This window comes from Setaria italica, chromosome II (genome assembly GCF_000263155.2).
Source record: "Setaria italica strain Yugu1 chromosome II, Setaria_italica_v2.0, whole genome shotgun sequence".
Lineage (NCBI taxonomy): Eukaryota > Viridiplantae > Streptophyta > Magnoliopsida > Poales > Poaceae > Setaria > Setaria italica.
In genome coordinates this window covers 2,127,091-2,148,350 of record NC_028451.1, presented here as the reverse complement: position 1 = coordinate 2,148,350, position 21,260 = coordinate 2,127,091, and the positions used below count along the sequence as shown (strand labels likewise).

At 42.9% G+C, this 21,260-nt stretch overlaps 1 protein-coding gene across 1 annotated transcript; it reads left to right on the top strand.

Moving 5' to 3' along the window:
* Positions 1–16,897: 16,897 nt before the first annotated feature.
* Positions 16,898–20,996, top strand: LOC101777630 (amino acid permease 6). Its single transcript, XM_004955364.2, has 5 exons — positions 16,898–17,354; positions 17,482–17,575; positions 18,356–18,570; positions 18,867–19,009; positions 20,029–20,996. The coding sequence occupies exons 1-5, from the start codon at positions 17,006–17,008 to the stop codon at positions 20,677–20,679; spliced, it is 1,452 nt and encodes a 483-aa protein (XP_004955421.1). The 5' UTR covers positions 16,898–17,005; the 3' UTR covers positions 20,680–20,996.
* The last annotated feature ends 264 nt before the right edge of the window (positions 20,997–21,260 follow it).

Sequence of the window (21,260 nt, the reverse complement as noted above, 5' to 3'; positions counted from 1 at the left end):
GTAATATAACCTAACAACGTTATCTGTTTGATACTACTGCTCCCACTTCCCAGGACTCAGGGCCCTACCGCGAGCTCATGCATCGTCTGATCAGCTCATCGATTCTGCTGTCGAAAGGCACACGTCCGGCGATCCACCTTTGTAGTATGTTCCTCGTGTTTTCTGGCAGACGGACATATAGCTTTTGCAGAGATACAGGCGCCACTAGTAAGCAATAAGCTATGATGACGAGGCACTAATAAGTCACCGTGAAAGATAAGGTAAGCCGGTACCGGTGGACAGTAATGGGAGGAGTAGGTCAGAAACGATTCGTCCTGGCACAACGTGGGATTTCGGGTGCTAGCTCGCGGGTCCAATTAGTAACTGCCACTCCGCTAGCATCGAAGATATAACAGGACCGCCACTAGAAAAGATGTATTTTTGCTGGCACCAGGTTGCTGACGGTTCCACTACGTACACGGATGCACGTTTTGTCGTCATTAATTAGCATATATAAACTTTCTTTGGTCTAGTGATATAGCCGGCCGGGTTCCACCGGGCGGCTAAACGAGATCTAGCTAGGTACATGGTGCCTTTTGTTTTTAGCCGCGGGAGGTGCGGTGCTTGGATGCATATCTCATGTGCAGAGAGAGAGAGAGAGACGATCCAACACAAACTACGCTACGTACACAATGCAAAATGCCTAGCAAGCTACTACAGTCCATCTCAAAGGACCACACGATTGCGTGCGTACGTCGCGTGCACACCGCGCGCGCGCGAGAGTCGTGGCAGCCGGCAGGGCATGGACGGACGCCACGCGTGGTCCTTGCCCATCCAGGAGGTGTTGTAGCTAATGGCTAAAAATGCCCGCCCGTAGCCTTGCCCATCCGAGAGCTCTGGCCATGCATTGGGGCACGACCCCCAGTTTGCTGTTGCCGATGCCACCCCCACGACGTACGCCACGTTCGATCTTGGCTCTCCGATCCTCCACGAGCCGAGATGGCCGGGCATAGGGTTTCAACTTTCAACACCTTTTTCCTGCCTAGTGGTGAAATTCGGCCGTCTGATTGCACACACATGCATGCATGATGGAGGATTACAAACAGTTTAATAGACTCGTTGATCAGCCCGTGCTACCGTGTGGGGTAGCAATTTGAAGGAAACAACCTCTCAAAATATTTACTTATCTTTGTCCGGTTGCTAAAGATATTAGCTAACAATTACTAAATCTATACCCTTTTCAATTTTCATGTATGTTCGTATTTTTTAAACTTTGCATCATACATCCATATATGCTTGGCATCTGTTTAACTGAGCCCATTCTTTTAAGATCCGTGTTTAATATTAAAGGTATTCTCATCACTTGCATATATGCATGGTCTATGTGGTGGGACCCATCATATTTAGTACTACTATGTCCCAAATATAGTGTTACACCCTGAATTTTTTGGATTTCAGGATGTGATTAGAAAGAATAATTAAACAATGATTTTCTCATAATTTTAAAATTTTTCCGAACATTTATTTTCTTGACAGGTAATTTATATATCGGATATTAATTTCGAAGCATGAAGTATTCATACTTCGAAATTAGGGGGCCTATGTGTTGACAACAAAAGCTTGCTGGTTACTGCACCAAGTTTTGATGTCAACATACTTGATCTAATTCATTGGCTCACAATGGGATCAAGGCATCAAGCCGATGGGGTTCTTTATATTTCAAGAGGAGTCGACGTGGCTTTAGATATTGCAATCAGACGTCATTAGCTCTGAAGACAAGTATCAGACTTCTATAATTAGTTTCGGAACATGAAACATTCATACTCCGAAACTGGGGGGGCCTGTGTTGACACGGATTTTGACCAATCCTATAAATTCGGAGTACAAGATAATTGGAGTCACGTACAGCAATAAGAAGCTAGCATGCGTGCATATGGGCACAGAGTCCAAATCGGGTTCATTGGATTGATCGGCAAGAAGAGGCAAGGATGATATAAAAGAAAGGCCAGCACGTATGGATAAAAATGATTATAATATACAACATGGATTCTGGTGCACTTTGCATGCCATGCGTGGGAGGCTTCCAGAATAATTATACATGCGGCCGATCTGTGCATGTACGGGAGGTTGTTTCATAGAATAAAATATTTTAGAGATAGAGTTGAGTTAGTTAGAGATAGAGTTTTTTATTAGAAAAGATTGTGCACGTGACTTGCCTTGTGCGTGGGCCCTATAAATATAAAGGGACGTGGCCATTGTAAAGAATCATCACACGATCAATATACAACACATTTATCTTTTATTTACCTTTTCGGCTTCACGCCGTTGCCCTAGGAGTAGGAGTAATGTAGCTTCTCGACGAGTTCCTTCTAGCAAGCTGGGCTGCATCGACCTCGATCTCCGGCGAGCTGCAAGTTTCGTCATCAGGTGTTCTAGGCTTTAACCACCGGGCGCATCGCTGTGGTTTCGTCTAGTTTCATCTACCAGTTATCGAGTATCTTGGATCTTTGACTTATGGCGCATCGCATCTGTCTCGATCTACGGTATTCACCAGTTATCCCGCCTTGATTAAGCTTGCATCGGCTGATATTTATCTGTTCTATCGTCTTGCTGTTTACGACATATTAATTGTTATTAATTCTGTCGGGATAGACGATAGATCTATTTTTAATAGCCTGTTGCATCCTGATCTTGGCCATCCTTCAAGTGTTGTTGGGAGTAAGTTTCGTTGTGATTGGATCATCGGCTGGTGGGGTTCAGATTAACATCCTGATAAATATTTCTAGACTGCAACTATCGGGCGCATCGTTGTGGTTTCATCTAGAGATATTGGTGGAGAGTTTAGTTTAGATCTCATCGGTTTGTGGCTCTAGCTAAGGTGGAGCGGCAGCTCAATAGCATCCTGTTTTCTATCGGCTGCCTGGCCGATGGTTATTGTAAATTATATTAAATCGGCTGGATGGCCGATGAATCACTCACATTCATCAAGGCACTGGAATCGGCTTCAGCTAATATATTTATCATGATTTATTTTGTTGCACTATTATTGCTATTGTGCCAGAATTATATCAGCTTGATCGGCCGGTTGCCTCGGACTTCACAACGACTATCATCTCCTTGTCAGTTGAATGGTCAAACTGACTGGCACGCCCGCGCACACCACGCGCGCCGATTTGGATTTTGCACTGGAGTTAAGCAGATCTCCCAGATCCTCATGTGCTGATGCAGGGTCCACCACCGTCGGGATTTTGGTGTCAACACAATCAATTGTTTTTCTGAATTAAATAAAATGGTTCTGGGTGTGTTGCATTCATGCCGATGCATTTTGTGTTCATTGACAAAGTTTTTTTAGAAAAATTGTGTTTAGACGACGACCAGGTTCTTCTGAGAATTTTCTAGCTTTTTCTGGAATTCATTCTCATTTTCGTAGAGCTAAATCTATTTATTAGAAAGCTCTAAAATCTTTTTTATGAGCTTCAAGTATTTTACTTGGACTCCTCGTGAACCAAACTGTCTTTAGGAATTTTCCTGGAATTTTTAGAATTTTCTAGATATTTTTCATACTTTTAAAAACATTATTTAGAATATCCTGGATTTGTTTTCGCATTGGAAAATCTATTCTGGAAAATAACAAAAATCCTAAATCCTTATCGGGCCGGATCCAACAAACCTGACCCAACCCGCTGGACCCTAACCCAACCTCTACCTCTCTTTGCCTGTGGACCCTGCCTCCTTTTCGGGTTGAGCTTGCAAGGCTCGATCCACACTCACTACGGCCCATCTGGGCCCAGCAACAGCATGCTACAGCTACTGCGCAGCGTGCACCGCCACCACCGGCCATCCTCGGCTTGCTCACGAAGCTGCCATAGCCAGGAGCCCCGTCACGCCGAGTCGCACCCATTCCACTGGTTCCCATCGCCCAATCCGCGTCGGAACACTGCCACTTGCGAGGGCCTGAGCTGGCCACCAGTCACCGCCTTGGCCAACCAGTTCGTCGCGACTGTCACCTATCGGAGCAAGAGGAGGACGCCATGAGCTTCGCAGCGCCCAAACATGCACCCGCCATCGTTCGTCATCCCTGTTCCAGCACCAGAGGAGGTCCACCATGCGAAGCCCGAGCCACTGCCGCGGGTCATCGCTCGCCTCAAACTCTGACCATCTTAGAACACCTCCACCGCCGGTGAGCAAACATTTGAGCTCCCCTCCACCTCCTCTATCTTGTGTGCCACCCGTCTGCACCTTAGGCCGCCCGAGTCGTTGGCGATTTGGTCACCCGGATCCGCCAGTTGCCATGGCCAGTTAAGCTCCGAGCTTTTGCATTTAAGCCCCTGGAGAACCCTATAATGTCTAGCTTGTTTCTTGTGTCTTGATACTTTCACAGATAACCCCCTAGGTGTTCTCAATATTCACAAACAGATCCAACCCGAGATCTTTTATAGATCTAACCGTGATCTTTTAGCCTTTTGCGAACGCAGTTCTCTGTGTCTTGCAAATCTTCACTGCTAGCCCTCCAGATCTACAGTTAATTATGTTTAGGACCCAAAACCTTGTTTTAGCCATCAAACCTTTGTTTTAGCTATGTTTATATCCGTTCAAGTTGCGTCAGGTTCATGATAACATAAACTATATGTTAGTGGTGATGTTTTCGATCATGCATGTTTCTGAAAATAAATTTCTTATTAATTTGTGTAATGCTTACTTCATATGCTTTTCTAAATAAAAGCCAATTAGGTTATATATCAGTTTTTATAAACTAATATTAATTGATTAATGTTCAACATTGAATCAACTTTTCTAAATAAAAGTTGATTAGGCTTTTACATTGACTTTTATAAAGAAATATTAACTTGATTAGTACCAACATGAATATGTTTTCAATAACAATTTGATTCACCTGAATCGTAAAGTATACGTTTAGATGTTTCTAAACTCCTATTTAAAGTTAAAAGCTTAAATGGTATAATTTATACTTCAATATTTATAATTAAAACATGGTTAAGTTATAACTTGGTTTTTATTAATTATTGATAAAATGACTAATGTCAATATAAATGTGTTTTTGAATTATAACTTGGTTAGTTCAACACGAATCATAAATCTATGCGCTTACAAGTTCTCACGTAAGTTATTTTTTCAAATAAATGTTTAATTGATATAATTTATAGATGAACATTTATAAATAAAAGTTAATTAATATTTACCTCAATTTTTGCAATAAAATATAATTTGCATTAATTCCAACTTAATGTATTTTCTTTGTGAAATATCCTTTACATATGTTTTGCTAAATAAAATAAACCTAACTTATAGACTTGTGTTCTCTCATAAATGCAAATCATTTGATAGCCGTCCTTTGTCAGCTTTAGCTCAGTGTCTCTTCTGTAGATCTAGTCTTCTATAGAGCTTTAGATCTTTCCAGTGCTAGTTCGAGCTCATGAAACTAATCAAGCCCTTCCTTTTCAAGCACATTTTGTGTGCTTTAGTGAGCCAAATAGTTTATCCTAGAGTTTCTTTTCTGCCTAGTAGTTCTATGTCTTCATGAGTAGTTTTGTGCTACTCATTTTCCCTGTCTAGGAGCCTTATCATGTTTGTTTCCTGGTCATCTTAGAATCATGTTTGTCATAATCCATCTCATAGCTATCCTGTGTCTCAGTTGTCTCTTTGTGAGTCATCTACTTTCTTTTAGATCTTTGTGGCCAAATCTTTCGCAGCCATCTCTTTAGAGCGAATCTTGTTAGTTTGTTTCTCTACCAACTAGTTCAGTTTAGCTTTGGCTAGTTTGTTGTCCCTATAGACTAGTTGTTCTCTTCGTAGACTAGTTTTTCCTAAACCATAGTTTAAGCTTTTCTTCTGTGCTCTAGAGTCTGTTTTGTTCGTTTCACCTTAACTTATGTGTTAGCGGTGTATTTTACCTGATGCTTGTTTTTTAACATCAAGGTTAAATGTCAATTTGATTAATACTTATTAAAAAAGTTTTCCAATTAAAAGTTTACTAGTTTTACAACACGGGTTTTCATATAAAATGTTAACTTTTGACTAATTCTTATTCATTTATTTTTCTACATAAAAGTTGATTAGGTTCTATCCCTGTTTTCATAAACTAAGGTTTAATTGATTAATTCCTATTTATAACTAGCTTTTCTAAATAAAATCTACCTAGTGTTAATATGTCAGTTTTCATAAATAAAGTTAATATGCTTAATGATATTATAAATGCTTTTTCAATATTGATATGTTTAGTTGAACATGAAATACAATGTTATTTGATCAGATGTCTTATAAATGTTCTGTGTTTCTAAAGTTAATTGTTAAATTGGCATAACTTACACTTGAATATTTACAAATAAAATATGATTAAGTTTGCCATGTTTTCAATGTTCAAACATACTTTCTGTTAATTCTAAATAGGGTATTTCTCTGAAATAACCTATGTGCATGTTTTATTTAATTAAAATGGATCAAGCATATAGTCTTTTTATTTTGTTTTATATTTTAAACCTTTCGATAGCTTTGTCCTATCAACCATAGTTCCATCTTCGGTGTTTCTTTCACCGTTTGCGTGACCTTAGCTTTGAGCCCTATCCTTTAGTATGCTCTTTTAAAGCTTTTGTCTGATTGTTGTATTGTTCTTCGTTGTACTTGTTTGTTTGCTTTGTATGGTTGTGCTAATGATTGCTTCGAGTAGAAGGATCGTTGTTCGAAAGATTTGAAGATTAAGAGTTTCAAGAGAGCAAGAGCTAAAGAGTAGTAAGAGTAACTTTTCTTTGGAGAAAGGCAAGTGTCCCTAACCATCTTTCTATCTATGCTTATTTACAAGAATACCTTACATTAATTGGAACATGGAGAACCACCCGGGAAAATAGTGCAACCACAAGAACTACAGTCCGATTAATTAGAGACTCTAGTGTGAAGCAGTCTTATGGAAAGGGCAAAAGGGACGACGACAGATGGGGTATGGCCCGGCCCTTAGAGTGATATGCTCTATGGTAGCTTGTCAGTCTTGAGAGAGGTTTATGCTCTGCTACTGATCCGGAAACCTTAGCGGGCTACTTCTTATTAGGGAATCTTTGTAAAGGCCTCGTAGTGTCCCTATGCAGTCACACCTTGGTAGTGTGATGAGTGCCTGATCAGCATAGCATGGTTGGGTCTAAAGTTCTTCTGAACTTTTACGCAACTTGTGGTAAAAGTGTACAACCTCTACAGAGTGTAAAAATTGATATATCAGCCGTGCTCACAGTCAAGAGCAGTCTGGACCCTCACATGATTAATAAACTTGAAGATGGAATTAAATCATTATTCTAGTTATTTCTTGTGGCCTTACTAAGTACCAACCATAAATGTACTCACCCTCGTTAACTGCTGCTTAGAAGAAGAGGTTGCTATGAGGTTTGCTGAAGATGATGCTGAGTGCTAGGCATACGCGACCCGAGTCGATTGCCTATGAAGTTTGCAACCTTCGTTTCCAGGATTAAGCTGTAAATCTCTTATATACTCTTTGTTCTTTAAATGATACTATTATTGTTATTCACTGATGATGTTACTATATGTATGAAACTTGATCCTGGCGTACATATAGGTAGCATTTGGTTTTATTTTAAAACCGGGTGTGACATATAGCTGCGTTTAGGTTTGTCCTAAGTCAAACATTCTTAGCTAGCTTCGACCAACAATATCTCTAAAAATAACTTATTTCAAATATAAAAGGTTACTTATTATGATAGTCGGTTTCGTGTTGAATCTGCTGACATTATTTTGTGTTGTCAATCTTTATAATATTTTTGCTATTTATAGCCAATGTTTAAAATATTTGACTTAGGACAAATCTAAATATAGCTATATTATGGGACAAGGGGGAGTATTTCATATATAAACAATGTTAAATGTAGGTATATTAACTGTATATTGTATTAGTATTTTTTAATATTTTTTTCATAATGATAGATAATGCAGATGCTGATTTATGTATTGTTTTTATAATGGCAGATGATTTAATTTACATGCAAATTGAGAGGTCCACTTTATATTTGTTTCTTTATAACGGGTAATTTAGATGAAAATTAGACGGCTACTTTAGATATAGATTGAGGGGTTTACTTTGGACTATTTCTATGATACCAGATGTGAGTATTTTTTTAGAAAACATAATTGATCTAATAGCAATTATTATTATCAATATTTATTAGAGTAATCCAGATTGACGACCGGGTATTTTATTTTTTTTGAGAATTTTTAGTATTTATATTTTTTCTAGCACATATTGTAATGAATTATTAAGGATTAACATGGAGGCTTCAAAAGAAACATCATAGTGATATTTGCATGTACCAAATTAGCCTTACAATTTACAAGTATAAATAAATGTGCATATTTGTTTTTAAAATGACCATACAGCCTGTTTTGTTTCAAGTTGAGCTGACGTGAAACGATGTCTTCCGCGGCAAATCAGATTGTTCTGGACAGATTCCTGTTGTGTTCTTGACTTTGAGGCAGGCAACACTGTCGACCCACGTTATCATCATTCATCAGCCGATCGAGCGCACGAGAAAACCCTAGTGGGAGAGAACGACCATAGTTCAGGCCTTGCCTTTAGATTCAGAATCTTCGCAGACGACGCTTTTCATCCTCCAAACTCCAACGCTTTACAGGCACGACCTGCGAGCAAGGTGCACGAAAATTCCAGCCCAGTATGATGTTGGCGTGCTGTCCGGAATCGCCGCTCGCTTTTTAGACTTTTCTGCGCCTGGTTTCCGGCTTTCAAATTTCGTATGCGAGATTTTCAGCCACTAACGTTCCTGTAAATGATTGGAAAATCACTGGCGGCCGCCCAAACAGGAGTTGACGTACAGTTGACACTCGCAAAAGCAAAAGGTTGTCATGATGTATCTGCCACTTTAATGTTGTGCTGTAAGACCTTATGTAGTTTGGAAGTTTCTCGCCATGGTCTAGGTATCCAACATTCATTGAATAAAATAAGCTTCCAATGGAGGCCTGTTTGGTTTGAGTTGCTTATTATAAGCAACTTAAAGTTGCTTATTTGGAGTTTCTTATTTTTAGTCTAGCTGTTTGGATACCGTTACTTATGAGCATTGAATGAGGTGGACATTGTCATATTTGCCCCTTGTGTTGCTACCCCTCTTTGCCTCCCCACGCTTCTTCTTTCCTGCACACGCCCGAGGAGCGGCAGGCGGAGGCCGCCGGTGGCGGCGGGGTGGGAGCAGCGGGCGGAGGCCGTCACCTGCGCAGAGGCCGGCGGCGGGGTGGGAGCAGCGGGCTGGCACGGAGGAAGGGGATCCGACGACGGGGGAGGGGAGAGAGAGAGGAGTAGAGTGCATTGAATGAGGGCAGGAGGTGTAAAGTGCACATTTTAGTCCCCATAAGCAACTCTTGTGTTGCTTATGTGCTAAAAATAAGCAGCCCATAAGCAACCCAATAAGCAAGGGTGATTGGTTTCATAAGCAAATAAGTTGCTTATTTTAAGTTGCTTATGCATAAGCAATTCAAACCAAACAGGCCCAGAATCCAACGCATGTCATATTCTGCCAACTTAGCAATGCATGGGTCAGCAGCAGTCTCTTGTGTTTGGTTTGTGCCAAAGTGTGTGATTGAGAGCTAGGCAATCTAAATTTTGGGAACTTCGACAAATTTTAGCCACCATTTGGTTGAGTTGGGGGTAGGGAAAGCTTCGGGAAGGAGAGGAGACTAGCCAATGACTGTTGAGTTCCATCTGAAGACGTCCAATTTTCTTTCTGGGTTTCATATTCAATAGCATCACACTTACTTTAATCAAATGGTCTTCGAGATCATTCCACCATCATCATCTGCATATGAAGCTTCTTAATTACTGAATCTCCTATAACCATACTATTTCCAGTAGTGGTGTCGAAAAGCTCAAGTACTAGATTCTGAATCAACCGTTGGAGGTTAGATGCTTGGACTTCACTCGTGTTGGTCACTGCAGGCAACCCTCTCAGTGGAGATTGCAGAGTGTAGTGGCGCGCACCATGATGGACGAACCATTTCGGAGACGCTGATGATAGGTTAGGTTACGAGCCAAAAGCCCGGGACACACTCCTTGGCAGCCGTCCAGGGTGACTGGAAAAATTTCCAGCCTCTGGCCTCCCTTCAATCCTTTTTGCGAGGTGGAAAAGGCGCACATGCCGCCATGCATGCATTTGCAAGCTGGTCAAACGGTCATTTTTTTCCCTCTTTTGTGTCGCATGGCATCAGACGCAGCTGACATGTGGGGCCACGTGTCGGTCTCTGCTGCATATATTCTCCCACTCGGAGCATGAAAAGCCATTCTGAGCCTCCCGTGTGAGATCTGAATCTTATCTCCTGACCGTCCAAGTGTCGTCAGTGCTTTTGATTGGCCGCGTAGCTTGCTAGCAACTCATCACCTGCACTTGCTTTGCTGCTGCACGCTAATGGTACTTGCCAACTTTCTTCTCCTTCTTCTTCTTCATGGCGGCATGCTACCTGTCCTCTTAACTTGTGCAACGAACAGTGCTTTGCCGTATCAGAATATAATGGTCGTTCACCTTTAGCCATCCTCTTTAAACTCTGGCCATCAGTCATGTCTGGAATGCTTGGGGTTTAATGATTTTCTATGTTGTGATTCCTTTGTTCTTGATTGGTTTGATTGGTATTCCTTCACCATTTGTTTTGCACCACTTTGGAAAATCGTGCTGGGTCCCTTGGTCAAAAAAGAATTTTCTGGGTCCTGGCTGTGCAATCTATCAAAATGTGATTGTGCGCATGAGATGTTGCGTGTAAAATGATATTCTTTTCTTATCATCAGGTTAAATATTCTTGATTCAAAGGTTGAACTTAAAATTCCAAATAAAATGAACCATACAAGCATGCAGTAGTGCTCCTCTGAAACAGTTAAATGTCTCGCTACTAGCTAGATGCACAAACTTTTCAGAGGGTATCTTTGAATGTGTGATGCCTACTACACTCTTCCTGAATTGTCCTAATCTTTCACGACAGATAGAATAAATGAATTAAGTACAATTAAATAAATTATCGATGAACAAGGTGCATGGTGACTGGTGAGCACCTTGAAAGGATATATTACATTGACGATTTTTTTTTTTGATAATGGATACCAAATATTACAGTGAGGATACGAACATCGATTACAATTGAGAAATTTTAACCTTAGCGTGTGTGTGTTAGTTTTTCCATAGATACGTCATATATTGTTGTGCCCACGCTTATATTCCCATGAGATGCAACGAGTTGTTTCTAGAATTTTTCACATGATCAAGGTACAGTTGGATTGAGTTCCCAAATGGAAGTTGTTTCTGGAAATTCTTATGTTGGATCATGGCGGGCAAGTACAGTTAAGTTATGTGGCTGTTGAAGACATCTACTGCATTATCTTATTTACCTGGGAGATGTCAAGCCACTTTAAATTTTACTTGACGTCATCTGTCACTGTCTTGTGCAAGATTTGTTGATAAAAAAAAGAAAATATCCCATGCCAAAATTCATCTTCCTCTCCGAAGAAAGACCAAAGCCTTTTTCTATGTAACTACTATATAATTACCACCAGCTGGTGTTATTTTAAGGGTAGTTGCTTGCATGAATGTAGCATAGAGATGGCAACATCATAGAACAGAGCCCGAGTTGCTGAACACATGACAATTGATGTCACCTTGTCGTTATTCGTTTGTATCAGAATTATTCGATCATGAATGTGTTGCTGTCTTAGAGAAAGTTGCAAATCCATCTTTGCACAAAGCTTGGTACATATGCGAAACGAAAGCAAGACAGCACAGCAGTAACGGGGCTGGACCAGATTTTGATCACTGTGACCAAACAAGGACTGTGCTTACAGTGTAACGACTAGATATGGATTCGATTTGACACGCGGAATCTAAAATTTGCCACTTCATTTACAGGTAAGCCAAGCTAGCTTTAGACCTGAGAAGCAGCTGGCCTGTGGCTGAAAATTCACTCAAATTAAAGATGAACCAGTGTGAGATAAGTCAATGCATATGTAGCACCGCCCGGCTTCCTAAAGTGAGTTATTATAAAAATCACATGTTTTTAGGCCTTTTTTTTTGGCCAGCGTGCAGGACATACTCATTTAAGCTGACAACTATAGGCAAAGTTGTCTCACTTTGTAAAAATAAGTTGATTGAACAGTGTTATGTTTGTAGAAATATATTGTGTAACTTATTTAAAATGATTTTGATCTAAAGTCTAAACATTTTAGTTTTACATCCATCCATCTCAAGACTGAGGGTTGACACCCTCAGCAACCACAATCACATCTTGATACACGACGGTGTCAGTGTGAGTAACACAACCACTATAGTGGGAGTTGGCGCTTCACAGCATCAGTATCATGAGTATCACCCTTCAACAAAAATTGTTTCAAAGCCTTACCATATCAATCCAATGGGATGAGTCTAGACATGCGTGGCAGTCCACTTGCACTTTCACCACTGCTTGCTCCCAAATAAAAGAATTAATCAACCTATTTGCTTTCTTTCGGGGCAACATACACTATTTCCTAGTATAAATCATTGTGAAACTTGATATCACAAAGCAAAGAGTACCAAAATACCATTTTTTTTTCTTTTGCAAGATCTGTAGCAATTTTGTACTTTGAAGAACACATTCATTAATTAGGGGAACATATAATTATCTACAGATCATGAGATTCTATGTGAAATATATCACTACGGCAGAAAATATGTGTCCTTGCGGCTAAAACATATCTGTGCTGGTGGGTTTCACACCCGCCAGCAATCTTCTGTCAGCACAAATGCGATCTGCACAGGCGGGTGCTTGATCGTCACCACAAATGCGATCTGCGCTGGCGGATGCTTAAGAAGCCTGCCAGCAAAGATAATTTTAGCCAAAAAAAGCTGACCGTAGGCGCTCGTCTGTTAGCACCGTGGCCGCGCCACCGCCTTGTGCTGCAGCTCATGTCATCATGAGCCCCGAGGCAGACCTTTTTGGCTCTTGACTCCACCGCGTGCGCCCACCCCAGAGCAGCGCCACGTACGCGCAGCGACTCGGCCTACGCCTCTGCGCCATGCGCCAGCCGTGGAGCTCCGTGTGAGCACATCAAGCTCGGAGGCGGCGGCGAGCCTCGGATGCCTCCTTCCTCAACCAAAGTCGCCTCTGCGCGCATAGGTCCGCGAAGAGCTCGGCAGCAGCGCCGTGCCTCTAATGCCTCCTTCCCCAATTGGAGCCGTAGCCAGCTGCAGCGGCGGCTAAGGACATAAGAAGCACCGTCACCTCGTCGGCAGTTCGCTTCATCCCTGGTACGCGTCGGCAATCACCCTCTACATCCTTGCCAACTTGAGCAACGAATACGAATGAAACAAAAGTGTTGCAATGATTTTGTTTTTTTCATCTACTACAATTAATTTCGGTGTTGCTGTTCTTGCAAGATTGAGCACGTACCTCGGACGAGCTGCATGAGCAGCGGCAGAAGCTTGCCGTCACGCACCGGAGCTGCCCATGGGTCCGCCGGCCGTAGCGCCTCTACCCGTGTTGTCGCAGCTGCCTGTGGCTCCGGCCGACGTGGCTCGTGTCCGCACCAGACACCAGCGTGGGGCCACCAGCAGCGGCTTCGCCGTCAGCAGCTTGCTGACGCAGCACGCGCCAACCACCGCTCCATCGTTTGAGCCAGCCGCAGCTTCACTATGGAGACAGAGATAAGGGAGAGAGATGTGAGGATGGGAGAGAAGTGTGCGGTGAAAGTGATAAGGTTCAGCAATGCAAAGAGATAAGGTAGGGATGGAGCAAAGGTACCGGGTGGAGATAAGGTTTGTTCGCTTCGCTAGCTTGGTATCATTTGTGCTCGCGGGTCACCTAACGCACCCGCCAGCACAGATGCATCCCATCTGTGCTGGCGGACGCTTAGATCGCCCGCCAGCTCAGATGGCACTAGCCCGACGGTCCCGGTCACCTTTGTGCTGGCGGGTGCCAATTTCGCCCGCCAGCATGTTAATTTCGACTTGCCAGCATAAATTGTTTCTGGCGTAGTGTACTGATATAGAAACAATGGAACCTGCAATTAAAAAATGAGCAACGCCTAAAAAAATTGAACAAACTAGCTGTTGATAATTTGAATCCGGAGGTTGAATCCACACTTCACACGGTACTTCACCCGGTACAGAGAACCTTTCCTCATATACGAACTGACATGTAATAGACCACATGTATGTGTACTACTAAGAATGCATGGACTGGTACTTATAAATGTTTTCCTTCAGTAAGAAGTATACATAGTAGTCCAAACTAAGAAAGACGCGTCACTCCACTATATCAAAAGGGAAATATAAGTTAAAACTATAAAAAAGAATGTAAAAGAAATATCAAAAGTCAAATCTTGATAATTGAAGAAATATAGAAGACTTTATTTTCTTCCTAACTAATAATGAAGAGCACGATCCTATCATGTTTGCTAAAACTTTAAACTAAACTTTTTTTCGAAGAACTTTAAACTAAACTACGCTTGAAACGATGAGAAAACATTGTCTTGTAAGAGTAGCCCATCTATTCCATACTACTCCCTAAAAAATGTAGGTCATTTTAACTTTTCTAGATACATTGACTTTATTATATATTTGGACATAATCCTATACTAAGTGCATTGCAACATCTATGTATTAAAAAAACCAAAACGATCTACATTTTAGAATGGAGTAGCTAGTAGCGTAACGAAAAAGATACGATAGTCTCCTGTATATTTCTAAAAAAGCGCTGATATATACTCCTATTGATTGCTCGAGCCTAAGATTCATATCGTACCAGGACCCGGCCCTTTACTTGGACTGGACACCCTAGAGGCATGCGCACATAACACACTAGTAGCAAAAATGCAGTGTGCTGGTGCTTCTTTTTTCTTGACAAACATATTTATGCTTATATAACTTTGGCTGGGATGATGAGATCATCAATCAGAACCTTCAAGACCTTCAATAATTGGTTGGTCCAGCAGATTCTTGATTTCTATGTCAGCATATATAAAGAATGGTTGTCAGATGGATGCTCCAACCTGGTAATTCCCCTCTGCAACATTCTCTCTCTCTCTCTCTCTCTCTCTCTCTCTCTCAAGTGTACCAATCAATAAGAGAGAGTGACTAGGTAGAAATATGGGACTTTAGATAATAAATGGACTATTTTCTTTGCAATACCACTATCCGTTTCATAATATGAATAATGCACTCATAAATTAGTAAACAGTAAATATTTTCGTATGATAAGATATGCGTGAGATATTTATACTGAATATACAGTGAACCCAAAATATATTCCACAGGTGGCGTAAAAACTGAATCTGTTGAAAGTTTGAATCATCAGGACAGGATGCATCCAAACTTGACGGTTCAGACGGTACAGAGATTCAGAGAACCTTACCTCATAATAATAGCGGTTCATTTATACGCATTACTAAGAATGAACTGGTGTATGTCTATAGCTAAGTTGCATAATTATTTTCCTTACACCAGAAGTATACAGTGGGATCCCAACCAAAAGATAGGCGCTCGAGACCTTGAATCCACTATATCAAAGAACCATATATAAATTAAAGAGTGAAAAAATGTTGAAAACATGTGTGTATTTGTAATTAAAAGTTGAAACTAGGATCTAAACGATGCTGAGAATCTTGCCTTGCAATATTAGCCCATCTTTTCTACTACTAAGATTTGTATACCTACACTAAGATTTTGTATTTAATAAAAAGATACACTGCTATCCTACATATATGTTTTTGTAGAAAAGGTACACCTATTGATTACCTGTCATAAAATTCCTAGCATGCACCGTGTACTGGAGACTCCTCAAGAGGTATGCACACACACTACACTAGTCAGAAAATGGAATTCTTGTTTCTATTTTCTACAGGGGAGAGAGAGAGAAAAATGGCTTGGTATCCCTTTGGCTGGATGAGATCATCAATCAGACCCGTTGATAATTGGTTGGTCCAGAATCCAGATGCTTGATCGATCCTAAAGATCATAAATATTGACTCTATAGAGAGAAAATGGACATTTTTCTTTGTGATAACACTATCCATTTTATAATGTGAAGAATGCATGCACTCATTATTTTGTAAACAGAACAGCTGTAAACATTTGAGTATCACAGGATACGGTGTGAGATACTCTTACTGAATATCCAGTGCATCCAAAAGATTCCACACAGTGTGCTGTGAATCTGAACCTACTACTATAGGAGAGTAACGGTGAAAAGTAAATAACTGAGGAATCTGTTGAAGATTTTGAATCATGATAAGGATGCATATCCACACTTGAAAGACCACACGGTATACAGAGAACCTTACCCTCATATAGCTACTCATTTATACGCATTGCTAAGAATGAACTGGCCGGTGGCTATAGCTGGACAATGCAAGTCAGCCTTATCTTTCCTTCCATGAGAAGTATATTTTCAATTTAATTTTACAGAGAAAATATATTGGCACCTCTTTGGTTGGATAAGATCATCAGTAAGAATCATCAATAACCGTAGGTCGGGATTCTTGATCCTATGTGCATGCAAGCAAAAAACCTGGTTAGCTTAAAGAATGGATGGCAGATGATGTGTTTAAGTCTGGTAACTCTCCTTTGCAATCTTTTTTATTCTCCCTCATTACTCTCTCTCTCTCTCTCTCTCTCTCTCTCTCTCTCTCTCTCTCTCTCTCTCTCTCTCTCTCTCTCTCTCTCTCATTGCTGTTAGTGTTACAGGAAGAGTGTACTCGTCCTAGAGACAAGAGACAACACAGTGTGTGAAAAGAAAAAGAAAAAAAAAAGAAACGACACACAGGTAGTGGCACAGTGCGCGCTTTCCCCGCATCAAATCCCAACCGCTCGTCTGCAAAAGGCAAGCCGCACACGGCCGCGCCACCCCCGGCCGGCCGCTTACAAAAGGACCACCGCTCCTCCCTCTCCCTCCCACAACCACCACCACCACCACCATCTTCATCTGTGTCCCTGCACTCGAGCACAGCACGCACGAGGAGAAGTGAGGCTTGAGCACGCCGCCGGCGGGCGCAATGGTGATGGAGAAGCACGAGCAGGCGGCGGGGAAGGTGTCTGCCTTCAACCTCGCCGAGGCCGGCTACGGCGACCGGCCGGACCTCGACGACGACGGCCGCGAGAGGCGCACGGGCACGCTGGTGACGGCGAGTGCGCACATCATCACGGCGGTGATCGGCTCCGGCGTGCTGTCGCTGGCGTGGGCGATCGCGCAGCTGGGGTGGGTGATCGGCCCCGTCGTGCTCGTCGCCTTCTCCGTCATCACCTGGTTCTGCTCCAGCCTCCTCGCCGACTGCTACCGCGCACCCGACCCCGTCCACGGCAAGCGCAACTACACCTACGGCCAGGCCGTCAGGGCATACCTCGGTACGTACGCCCATCACCGGCGGCGCCGACATGGATGCAAGTTCTGCAAAATCTTTGTTTGGAATGGTTGTCCTGATGATGATTTCGTTTCCTTTTGTGCTCGTGGCTTTCCTTTGAGAGATTGCAGGGGTTTCCAAGTACCGGCTGTGCTCGCTGGCGCAGTACATCAACCTCGTCGGCGTCACCATCGGATACACCATCACCACGGCCATCAGCATGGGGTACGCTTTTGCTTTGCTTCCGTGTCTGGAACCACCACTGCACGCTAGCTGCTCCCATGTTTCACGCTTGTATGCAAAATAGCTAGCTGGGTGCGCACTGTCATTTTAGCAAGCTAGCACAATTAAATGAGCATGCAAAACAGTCAAACCGGCAAACTTCGTCTGCTTCTAGGGAGCATTTTGTGGCGCTGCGAGTCTAAATTCTGTTCATTTTGTTGTTGCGAGTCCAAGTTCTGTTCGGATTACTTGTTCTTTATTAATGAGGAAAGGGGATTATTTTTGAAAAGGGATTAAAGGTAGGAAAAGAGGAGGAGGGATAGTAGATATATGCTAATCCTGATGATCGATGTGTCATCTGTGGTATGTAGTCAAAGAAGGGATGTCTTTTAAGGATCCGGAGGGCAGGGAAATAAAGTAGGCAAGATAACATTATTTGACACTTCAAAAGTGCTTGGAAAAACCAGATGCTGGTACCACTGCTTCCTTTTTTTTCCCTCCACATTGGAAAAGATGTGGCGAAAAGGAGTGGCTTGTATATATTGGCATGCCTGGAAGAAGAATCTTGTTTCTTTTTCCTTTTTTAAAAAAGGAACAATCTTTTTCTCTCTCTCTCTAGACTGAAATAACACCTAGCAAATGGCAGAGCTGCAATAATATACTACATTTTGATCAGAGCCATGCATGCATGTAGGAGCTAGCTGCTAATGAAATGGTTTCCCAGTTAAGTTTTTTTTTGTCTTCTGAACCCTAGCTAAACCATTAAACTACTTCTTGTTGCAGGGCGATCAAGCGCTCCAACTGCTTCCACCGCAACGGCCACTCCGCTGATTGCGAGGCCTCCAACACGACGAACATGATCATCTTCGCGGGCATCCAGATCCTGCTCTCGCAGCTGCCCAACTTCCACAAGCTCTGGTGGCTCTCCATCGTCGCCGCCGTCATGTCCCTCGCCTACTCCTCCATCGGCCTCGGCCTCTCCATAGCCAAGATTGCAGGTCCTTACACTAGCTCACTCACTCGCTGATATTTTCACAGTTGATACGATAAATTGATTAGCTGGATAACACGTGTGTATAGTATAGCTAACTGATTGGCAAGGAAAATATCAAAAAGGAAAAAAACAAACAAAATGAGATGATAATTGTTCTTGGTAGGACACATCCATCCTTTACACGTAAGGACATTGGACATGTTGACGATGGCATTTTTGTTGGCACCATACATGTTGGCCCTTGATGCAATGCATGTGTCTGCTGGTTTGCTGATGGATTGATTGCTGATCTGTGTGCAGGTGGGGTGCACGCCAAGACGACGCTGACTGGGGCGACCGTGGGGGTCGATGTGTCCGCGACCGAGAAGATTTGGAAGACGTTTCAGTCCCTGGGAGACATCGCCTTTGCTTACTCCTACTCCAATGTCCTCATAGAAATCCAGGTAATTTCTTCAACTCATAAACTGCAGTGCTAGCAACTCATATACAGGTAACTGAAGGACGAATAATTTCGTACGTGGTAGCAATTCATCTGGGTCTTTCAAAAAAGGAACAGCTCATCTGAAGGCTTTAGTACCATGGTACATGAGCTCCCATGGCATGCGGCCACGGCCATGCCCGTGATCTTTTTGGGGTGTTGCCTGTAGGAAGGGACAAAATTCCTGATGCATGCAAAAGAGTATGGGTGAAGCGAGCCTCCTCACAAGGGAACAAAATTAGCACTCCAATCCTACATCATAAATAATTTTTTTAAAAATGTTTCTTTTCTAGAGTAAAGTGGTGCAGTAGTCAACACAGGGGTCTCTCTGCCCTGCATTGAACGAAGTGCAGAGTTGCAGACTAGTGCATACTAGAATATGGATAGGCTCTGCATGTGTACAAAGAGACAATTGTTTTCAAGCCAAATCTTTGCCATGAAGTACTCCTTGGACCTTCATTTTCACCTACCAAAGTCCAAAGTTTTCTTGTCTGAGAAACAGTGGTCAGGATAAGCATTTCCCCTCCTAGATCAAAATGGAATGCATCCCTCATCAAGTAAAGCTTATCCTACTCTTGTTGATCAGAATAGTAAACCTTATCCTACACAAATGGAACAAACACTACATCTAGGATGCCCAACATGTGACCTCTGAACTTAGTCCCTAACATGAATCAACCATGGTAGTAGTAGAAAAGGGAAACATGGTAGGTGCATTGGACTGCACCTGTAGTCTGGCTCAAATGCAGCAGCCACACCTGTTTCCAACACCACATTCATCTTCACATTTACACCCTGCGCTAATCTCAACGCCTCAGCTGGCAGAGTTCTCTCACTACTAGGCCCTCACAGGTCAACGCAGTGAGCTCGCAAAATTTACCCTTGCATTGTGGAATTTACAGTTCCAGTAATTTTACTCAACCAGTAAGTAATCTAGTATCAATGCAACGGCCTGGCTGACTTTGATGACGAACAATAATGCAGGACACGCTGCGGTCGAGCCCGCCGGAGAACGTGGTGATGAAGAAGGCGTCCTTCATCGGCGTGTCGACGACGACCATGTTCTACATGCTCTGCGGCGTGCTCGGGTACGCGGCGTTCGGCAACCAGGCCCCGGGGAACTTCCTCACCGGCTTCGGCTTCTACGACCCCTTCTGGCTCATCGACGTCGGCAACGTCTGCATCGCCATCCACCTCATCGGCGCCTACCAGGTCTTCTGCCAGCCCATCTTCGCCTTTGTCGAGGCCTGGGCTCGCGACCGGTGGCCCGACAGCGGTTTCCTCAACGCCGAGCGCGTCGTGCGCGTGCCCCTCGCCGGCGACTTTCCCCTCAGCCCGTTCCGGCTGGTGTGGCGCACGGCGTACGTCGTGATCACGGCGCTCGTGGCCATGATCTTTCCCTTCTTCAACGACTTCCTGGGGCTCATCGGCGCGGTGTCCTTCTGGCCGCTCACCGTCTACTTCCCCGTCCAGATGTACATGGCGCAGGCCAAGACACGCCGCTTCTCGCCGACGTGGACGTGGATGAACGTGCTGAGCTTCTCCTGCCTCGTCGTGTCACTGCTCGCCGCCGCCGGATCCGTCCAGGGGCTCATCACCGACCTCAAGGGCTACAAGCCCTTCAAGGTCTCCTAATAAGGATCGACGACTTCACAATTCACATCTGTGTGCATGTGACCGATGGAACATTAGCTGCAGCAATGAACTCTGAAACTTGCATGAGCATGCATGCGTAGTACTAGTGATACAGACAGTCATGGGAGGGTATGAGGGGTCATGAGGCAGGTTAATTCCAGTGCCGTTAATGTTGGTGAAAGTAGCCTAAGTAATATGGTTTGGATTTGAACTTTGAAATGTATATGTAATTAAGTAAGTGTAATGCCAGCAACAGGTTGTTGTTAGTCTGGGCAAATGGAAATAAGATGCTAGAACTGAGTTGACTGAGATGCAAACTAAATCGTTTAGAGCAGTAGCACACACAAAGCATCAGATACTTTTTTTGATGGGAAAAGCATCAGATACTTGTACTGCACATCACTACACCTTTACATGTCAACTACTAGAATAACAATCTAGTGGTCTATTACTAGACCAAAGTGCCCACTTGATAACAATCTCAAAACATGAGGTAGACAGATCCAAGGAAAGAGACACAGCAAATTAAAACCTGCAACCCAAAACAGGGATGCCCGTTTTCTGTACTAAGACCTTGTTTG